The sequence below is a fragment of the Ixodes scapularis genome, unplaced genomic scaffold (assembly GCF_016920785.2).
Source record: "Ixodes scapularis isolate PalLabHiFi unplaced genomic scaffold, ASM1692078v2 ptg000236l_1___fragment_1__unscaffolded, whole genome shotgun sequence".
Taxonomy (NCBI): Eukaryota; Metazoa; Arthropoda; class Arachnida; order Ixodida; family Ixodidae; genus Ixodes; species Ixodes scapularis.
The window spans coordinates 1279092-1288569 of NW_024609944.1; the positions used below are offsets into that span (position 1 = coordinate 1279092).

General features: G+C 46.0%; 1 protein-coding gene and 1 pseudogene across 1 annotated transcript in view; one reads left to right on the forward strand and one right to left on the reverse strand.

Annotated features, from left to right (window-relative positions):
- The window catches only part of LOC121833979 (neprilysin-11-like), a gene marked incomplete at its 3' end in the record, with an annotated part of 30280 nt that extends 21347 nt beyond the window's left edge, over positions 1-8933 (forward strand). Inside the window, exon 7 of the mRNA XM_042287710.1 lies at positions 8745-8933. Within this exon, the coding sequence (XP_042143644.1) occupies positions 8745-8933 (189 nt within the window). The remainder of the gene's footprint in view (positions 1-8744) is intronic.
- On the reverse strand, positions 4461-5155 carry LOC115318128 (annotated as a pseudogene).
- Positions 8934-9478: the final 545 nt, after the last annotated feature.

Genomic DNA, 9478 nt, shown 5'->3' on the forward strand with positions numbered 1-9478 from the left:
AGCTCCCTCCGCCAGCGCCAAATGAAATCACGGGAAAGGGCTGTACAAGACCCACATATAAACGCTTCTTCTGCCCTGACCTGTGCTAACGGAACTTGACCAACAGTGTGCCACGGCATAGGTACGCCGAGAGCACACAGGATGCTCCTTCATTTTCTTGTGTGCGTTGCGTGACCTTGTGGGATTTTCACTAATGATGTAGTGCATATGTTGCGTCAGCCTGAGTTAGCAAATCAAATGAAGACAGTGATGTGTATGCTGGGCCAGTTGTGCGAAACTGTGCCAAGGAGCTAACCCTGCTACGTCCTGCTACATTTGCCAAAATATGGGTAGTCTACACCAAGCCTGTGCCAAAGCACCAGTTTCGGTCGCCTTTCAAAAACTAAACTAAACTGAGAACCGTAATTGAGCATGCGTGACCTAGGTGGCGCAAGAAACCGCCCAACACTAAGTACCCCGCATCAATCATCCGTCCGATCACCCCCACCCCTTGCATGGCTTTTCCCGCCGTCTCAGGTTTTGCGCTCTCATGTCATCTTGGGGCTCTTGTCCGGTGGTCTCGTCTCGCGCCTTTTTCAATTTTTTTCAACGATACACACGGGCGTGTGCGGATGCTCTGACGTTAGTGTGCCGGCCATGCCGTCATGCTGTGGAACAAAACCAATTTTTTTTTTTTTGCGCGGCAAGAGTTGCTTTGTGAGCTGAAGCACTAGCACAACCACAGTCACCATGGTCGTGCAATGTAACGGGTTGCCGTCCCCACGTCGCTACAAATATGCCGCTTTCTAAACTGAAACGTAGTTACTGCTGCGTGTTCATCAACATTCGTGCTCTCGTTTAAATCATATGGCACTACCAAAATCCCCCTTTTCAAAAACTGCTTGTCGAAGTAGTGATTACATAGGTTTCTCTCGGTGGGCTTTCTTTTTCCAGAGGGACCCCAATACGTAAAAAATCTGCCGCGAAAGAGTTAGTGACGAGAAGTGAGCAAAGGAGGCAATGTCTGCAAGCTGAACCCGCAGAGTGTTCTTGTTTGCCACGAGTTCAGTCGTTGGACAAAGCGCTCCAAAAACTTTTTGACCCTGGCTCGCGATGCCATACATCGATGCACTCAGGTTCTTTTTTTCTGGGTGTTTAGCTTGTACCTCGCCTGCCGGCCTGTCAAGCGCACACCGCTGGACTGCTTTTTTTTTTGTTTTTTTTTTTGTCGTATGCTAGGCAGTTGCATTTTGCATACAATTTTGGGATCCAGTAGGCGACAGAACGGAGTGACATGATTTCGGTTTCGACCGAACAGCCATTGTCTCCGCTTGCACAACGAAGCACGCGCAACTGCAAGCCTGCCAATGTTGCCCTTACATGCATGCGAACATGGTTGCATGAAAGAGGCACTAGCCGGGACGCTTGCAATCCATTGTTTTACGTTTGCTTAATTTTGGCTAAATTTTGCTTTATATTTTCAGGCTGAAGGGGATCCGGTCCTGCTTCCTAAAGGCGATATCCTGGGACGACTACTGGAAGGACTGACTTATAGCTCAGCTGCCCTGCGGCACACCGAAGAAATCCGTCCTCTTGGTTGGTTCATGAACTGCATTTCCTCTTTCTCTTTCCCATTGTCTTTGCTACAGTTGGTTTTGGCTGTTTGTTGGTCATTCTTAAGAGACTTTATGAATCGATTTTCTCAGTATCCGACGAACATCAGTGGTGGCATGCCTCACACGGGATAGAAGCTGTGCTCAGTACAGACCGTGCAGGATGTTTGGATCATAGCAGAAAAAACCCAAGATAAATGTACACTCCTGTGTATATTTATCTGCGTAGAATTTTTGTGTACATTGAAACCCTAGATAAATGTACACCACTTAGATCGGTGGCTGTGATAAATTGACACAGCTGTGAGCAGTACGCTCAACGGATGGGGACTCCAACCTTAATATGTTTACATTCTGAATTGTGCATGCCTGACTCACAAAAGTTAGAGTTGATAATAAAAAGTACAGGTACTAGGTTCTGAAGGCATGGCGATTGCGCCATATATATATTAGATTTGAGTGGAAGCACTAATATCCAATGTCGTAACAATTGACTGCAAAGGAGAGAAAAAAATGTCAAGCGAACCAGAAAAGCAACCAGAAATGTTCCTTAGTACAATATGTTTAAAGTGGCTGAGGCTTAAGTCTAGTTGAGCAATGTGCACTGTCATCCTGCCATAGGCAGATTTCTACAAAAAACCAGATTGCCAGGTGCAGGTGACTTTCCTGGCCCACAACTCTAAACTGAAAGTGCGCCTGGAACACCATCACCAATTAAGTATGCCACTACATGCTTAATTGGTGTACAAGGTCTGTTTAAGAAGTATCCTACCTGAATTAGTACCGTGGAAACAAATGAAGCGCGGATAGCTTTATCTGGTGGGGAGGCAGAGGGAACGTTAATGCGCATGCAAGAATTTTATCAGGCCCGCAAAAAATGTGAGTCGCAGGCAGTTAGCCTCGGAGTGATGACGTGTAGTTAGTGCTCGTCGTTTTTTTTTTTTTTTTTTTTTTGTTTTTTTGCAACATGACAAAGTAGTTTGAGTGAGAGGTATTGCATCAAATTTTGATTCAAGCTTGCTCACACTCAAGTGGAAACAATTCGAAATATTCAGCAGGAGTTCGAGGACGATGCCATGGGCATTAAAAAAAACATTAAGGTTTGGTACAACCAGATCAAAGATGACTGCATGTCAGTGGGAAGAGGCCTTCAACAAGCCGAAATAATCTGGTGATTAACCAACTTCGTGCAATCGTGCCGAAGTTTCTCACGATGGAGCTGCATGATGACAGTGCACCAGCTCATTCCTTGCGTCTGAGTTTTTTTGGCCAAAACAGGCTTCCTACTGTCTCAACATGGCTCGATGGGATTTCTGGCTCTTCCCTACGATGAAAATGCCGCTGAAAGGACCCCTATTCGAGTTACGGAAAAAAATGACGAGCAGCGACTACAATTCCTCACTCGGAGGCTGACTGAGAACAACTCACATTTTCATCGGGCCTGATAAAATTCACACATACACATTAATGTTCCCTCCACTTCTCTAACCAGAAGATGCTGTCTGCACTTGATTTGTTTATGCAGAACAAATTTAGGTCCGATACTTTTTAATGGCCCTCGTATGCTCACGTATTAGTACCAGGCTTATTCAACGTATTCACTATAGCAGCAATGAGACTGGTCATAATTAGTCCTCTTGTGTTTTGTACATAGAACTGTTCCCTAGCATTTCATTTTTGCATTCCAACAACCAATTTCTTTCCTATCACCTTTATAGTGTGTAATGTGTCAATATTCCCTGTTTATTTGCATGTTTGCAGAGATATCAACCGCCCCCACCGCAGCTGAGGAGCCCCCTGTCCCCGGACTGCCCACACTTACGCGGCTGATTGCCACAACTGCTGCTCCCAGCTTCGATGCTTTTGTGGAGGAGATAAGGGCCACCTTCTCTGCAGACGTCTGTGCGGTAATCGAGGAGAGGACGAGGGAACAGTCGCTATCCGAGGACTGGTTGCGCCAGAGGATAGGCGTGGCAACCAGTACAGTCTGCCATTCCTTCAAAACAAGGGCAGCGAAGTGCGAGATAGAGCAAATGCCGCACAACATGGGGCCTTTGTTGAAGGCGGTCCTCCGCACGAGCACATACCAGTCTGCAGCAATGCAGCGCGGGCTGAGCATGGAAGGCACTGCGCGGGACAAGTATGTCTCGGTTGTGAAGTCGAGGGGCCACGCATGCACTGTGGAAGACAGGGGCCTATTGATTTGGAACGAGTTTCCTGTGATGGGCTGTAGCGTGGATGGGCTCGTTACTTTCACCTGCGCCTGCTGCAAGGGTGAGAAGCGTATTTTAGAAATCAAGTGCCTCAACACGGTGAAGAAACCTTTCTCAAAGGAAAAGCCGACGCCCCTATTCTACACACAGGTTCAGGTCCAGATGGGGATAACGAATATTCCAGTGTGTGACTTTTTCGTCTACAAGAGTCCAGAGGACTGGAGGGCACTTACCGTGCCATTTGATGCTGCACATTTCCTTAAATGTTCGGCTGCAGTGCACACCCTGTACGACAAGTACATTTTTGACACGCTGAAGAATCTGGCATGTTCATACTCGTGGTAGTGGGCCCCAAAAAGGGCCAGTGTGGTAACATTAGATATGCATTTGAAGCCAGCAAATAAACAAAAGGATGGCAACAAGCACGTGCTAATACATTCATTTATTACAGTATGCATGACATCAAATTTCCAAAATTAAATTGGCATAGAAACATATCTTACAAGGCTGTTGAATGGCTTGTGTGTCTAAATGCACGAGCTAGAAATATTGACTCATTGCTGTGCTTTGACAACCTTTCTCCAATGTGGCACAGGGGAAGAGTACCTTGAACGAAGTTAACAAGGAAATTCTTGGCTAGAGACAGTCTGTGACCGAACAATACTTTTTTCTTACTACCCTGCTAAAGAGAACTCATTCTTCACAAATGACAGTGGGATGCCATGTTTGAACTGCCCATTAAGTGATCTACAGATTAACGTCAACGTTTAAACAGGCAGCTAAAAGAAAACGCTATCGTGTCCTGTTCAGCAATGTATTAACCAGTTAAAAATTTGTCGTTGCTGAACAAGGGCTTTTAGAGGTTCACGAGACCTGCAATGATGACGACAACATCATCGATTTGCGGAAGGAGGTCTGCGCTGAAATTGTCCCGAAGAATTCGAAACAACTTCATTCGCTGAATTGCACGCTCGACATGGACGCGTGCGGCTGCGATGCTTTGGTTGTTTGCGGCGTCAGATTTGCTCAGCTGTGTGTTTTTCGGAGAAATGGTGGACGAACCAACTTTACCTTGTGTTCGCAACACAGCTCGTCAATTAAGAACCCTTTGTCGACCATTACGCTGTCGATGAAGGGCAGGCATTTCTCTAAAAGCCCACTCTCCTTTGTGATATGCGTGTCGGAGGATCTGCCACAGTATGCCGGACTCACATAGCTAATTAAGCCACCTGGCGTCTCGCACACAAGCACCTTTGCAGTGTGGGTTCCCTTGTAGTGACTGTAGGTAAGTAGTTGAGACTCCAGGTTTTGCGGCTTTTGCAGAGGAATCTCTGTACAGTCGAGCACCATGCGACAGTCCCTGTACTTGTTAAAGTACTTGGTCAGGGACTGGAGCACATCCTCCTTTTCAGGCCAGAAAACGGCGTGCCTGAGCACTGCTGCTAGGACCGGTACCGACGCTCTAAATATGTTGGAAGCTGTCGTCCTATGGACCCCAAACAGTACCCCAAGAAGGGAAAACGTCAGATTGTGGTACAGCTTCATCATTGTTAGCAGTACTGCGTCCTCGTTACTGATGCTGAAATCCTTCCTCTGGCTTAATAAGCGAGATTCCCCATACAGGTCGCAGATGTTATAGAATAGCTGAAAACAGGGTATGCAGGTCAGTGATACGAGGGCCGGTTCATTCTTAACCCGTGCTATCCCGAGCACTTGATCTTTCTCAAGCTGTAGTGTGTCCGCTTGACTTCCGACATCTTTCTTCAAGGTGTGAAGTTCAGCCTGAAGACCTGAAACATTAAAAAACAACTCAGGTATCAACTAGAATTAGGCTGACATGACTCACACTGGGCATGCAATGTTTGCTTTCTCCTCACCAATGGGATCTGCAGCATCGGCATCCTGGTTGGGTAGTTCCTGCTCAATCAAACCCTCACTGGTGCTGGCTTCTTCGGAGTTCAGCCCTGCCAATGTAACTGCTGCTGGCAGGTCATCCTTGGCTGTTAAATCCAAGTGGAAAAAAAAAAAAACAGAAAAACCTAAAATTACAGCTCAGCACTGGAACGGAAATAGACACGACCATGCTTTATCTTCTGATGACTGCAAAAAAAAAAAAAAAAAAAAAGTAAACAGGTATGCAGGAGCCAAATATTTAAAATCTGGTTATTTATCACACAGCATCCACTGATACCACGAATGTTCCCTACAAACGAGAGCACTCACGGCGAGGCTTGCATGTGTCCCCACCTGCCCGCGGCTTCAGGGGCTGTCTCAGCTTCGGGAGCTTGTCCAGTGGCCGTAAAGGCAGATTCTGGGACGGCACGGTTCCTGGGGCGAGTGTCCTTTTTTTCCAGCCTGACGAGAAAAAAAGGAAGAAAATCAATCACGACGGAGCGTGAGCATGCGTCGATCTCGGCCGTCTGATCGCCAGCTTTGCTCAGTTCGCTCGCGTGACTTTGGGGCGTCGTGGCCCAGGAAAACTAACGAGTGTTAGGCACTTAGATACACGCATGCGTGATATCACTCTCTGCGAAAACGTTTCGTGTTTGCAGCTTACGTGCAAAATGCAAGAGCGTCGATCTCCGACGGGTCCAACAAAATCCCCCCCTTTTTGTGGAGGTTCACTGAAATAACTGGAGAACACTTACCAAACATCTTCGCTCCAACCGCATACACGAAGTCTTCATCTCTAAAGTGCTTGCTGCACACTGTCGAGCTCTTGGAGTTTAATTTGCCCATTCTCAACTTCACAAGCCACTCCGTGCGCAGCTGCTTCTCCTTGGGGTAGATGTGAAAGCTGACGTTCGGGTCGGTCGCGTAACTGCGGCATTGCGGCACCGAACAGTACTTCACCATTGCTTCCTGAGCACGACGGCTGCCGAAGCCGATCCACGTGTGAACTAATCGGGCTCCAAACACAGAAAAAAACACGAAAATAACGACCGAACGGTTCCCGAATACCCCGACCAAAGCAAGGCAGAATAACCGTCCTTATCACGTGATCCCCTATCCTACGTCACGGTCGAGCGATCGCAGCGCTCCAATCGGTCCCGCTCGGGGCTAATACCGGTCTGCGCGTCCGTGTACCAGGCGCAGATCGCAGGAGTCCGTGATGTGAGTCACGTGGTACACGGCCCGCAGACGAAAATCGCGATTCAGTACGTCGTGCAAATCTGGCATTACTGACGCGCAGCCAACTGTATTGAAATCGCTGCAACGGATTGTTTTTAACTGTACTAAGAAACCATGCTTTTTCATTAGAGCTAATAAAATAAAGGAGTGGTGTCTTCTGCTCTTGTCGTTTATTGCTATCAATGCACGTCTTGAATTAGGATGTATCGTAGATTTGTTAAGCTGTACCTTCTTTCTGCTTCGCTTTCACTAGCTTGGTCTCGCCCACATAGGTTCAGCTGCTTTCGCACCAAGCAAGAAAGAGGCTGACTTAAACATGCACCAAAAAACACAATAAAACAAACTTAATTTAAGTAGGAATTTAGATAAACTTCCTGAAAAAATTAAGACATATACGCATGTTTCACAGAGACATTAAAATATTGAAACAGAACTTCATAACAAAATCATAAAAACAAAAGTGTGAATCAGCACCTCCCCCCCCCCCCCGCCCAATGAGCACGCGAAAAACTGAGCTCGCGAGTGGACTTGCCGATCCTTCAAAGGAGTTTTTTTCTAAAGAACTTTAATGAGACCGTAATACCCCAATCAGACGGGCAGATAAAAGGCCCTTAGAAAGAACTATTTTAAAGAATCGGTGGATCAGCACGCGATCTTAGGCTTATCGGTGTGCGCTGGTTCGCCGACCCTTTAAAGGAGTTCGTTATGAACCGACACCCTTCTTACACCTGACCCCGGTTCCGGCATAAGAGGGTTTCAATTTAATAGTTAGAAATAGGCTCAGGTCGTGCGAGAACGTATATATGTTTCTTCGCCTTCTCGCTGATTTTGTTTTGTCAAAAGCTGCCTGTAAACTAAAAAATAGAAAGAACAAAAAGTGAACCTTGTTTACGTATGTTTATCGCTCGCGTGGGAATGAATGATACTACTTCACTGTTCGCCCAGAAGAGCGCAGCAATCGTTGGTGTCGTACCTGCCACACGCAGAGGCCGCTTATTTGCTTGAGTCTTTCGCAGTCAAGGTTGCTGGTTTTACTTCCATGCGGCTACCTATTTAGCGGACGTAGTTCTCGGCCCGCTAGTAGATGGCGCTTTGCATTTCGCATGCCCAGAGTTCCTTATGGTGTAATACGCCAAAACAACAAGGACGAAATCGAAGGGAGAACTGGAGAGTCACTGACCTGTTCTTTTTTCGTTTTCGTCCTTTGTTGTTTTGGCGTATTACACCAAGATACAAAACCAACTAGCCCAACTAGCCATCCTTATACAGAGTTCCTGTACAGGCTTCCTACGGGAGCCAGAGATGCTCGTTCATCCCCGGAGCGCCGGCGTCCCTGCACGGCATGGGGAGTCTGCTCCTCACGTTTCTGAATTCGGCGAAAAGCGGCGCCGCGCGTTCGAGGCGCGCGGCGAGCTCAAAAGCAGGGGAACGAACGCCGAGAGCGCGTGCACAGTCTACTTTCCAGCATGGCATTTGTTTCTGCTCCTCACGTGATAGAATCTCGGCGAATTGTGGCTCGGCGGCATGTGTAAAACGGACGCTCAACTCTGGCTCCTGTAGGGAGTCTATACAGGAATTCTAGTGAGTGAGTGAGTGAAACATGTCTTTAATATGCAAAGGAGGATCGCCTGCCTTGGCCGACAGGAATTCTACGGATGCGGTCTATTGGGTGTAATTCTCAGACGGTGGAATCTCTTGCAACAATCATTAAAGAGCTGAATCTTTTGTGCAGCAAGTATTTTTAGGGGAACAGCTGTATTATAAAAAATCTATAATGAACAATGTTTTATTTATTTTTTTTTTTCAGATTGACGTTTCAGAATTTGTGCCGACTTCGTATCAAATTTACGAGGCGCAAAATAAAACTGACAGCGCTGTGGAAGCCTATAAAGATTTCATCGAGCAAACAGTAATTTTGTTTTTGGAAGAGAAGGACATTAATATAGCGACAAAGATTGCTCAAGATATATTTGACTTCGAAGTAAATTTAACAAAGGTACCGTTCGCTTCTACGTATTTATAAGAATCACGCTAGTAGCCCGTGTTATTTATTTATTTATATTACAATACTACTGCACCGATGCACGGGTATTGTAAGAGAGGGTTACAATCTATGTAAATGAATACATTCCGACATGCTAACGCAATTCACTTGCAATAAGGCGGCCAGCCACCCCATCGCAGTATTTATTAGCATATATTTATAAAAATAAAATTATCTTTCTGTAAATATATATAGATTTGTTCAATAAATATATAATACCCTATAAAATCATATCAGAGATTATATATACGATTGATATGATTTATATAAGTTTTATTTGGAAGAATAATGAGGCTAGTCGTTTCACTCTGGATGAACCAACATTTATCGTCCGTCCTCGCATTCGATCGTGATTTCGAGCTAACGGATCTCCTTCAACGTAACCGCCAGCGGTTAGCCTCCGTAAGAAATATCAGAATACCGCTGGGTTTCATCCTCTGACTTAGGATTGAATTATGCGAATGAAACCCGCTCAGAAACTAAACTGATCATGTAGT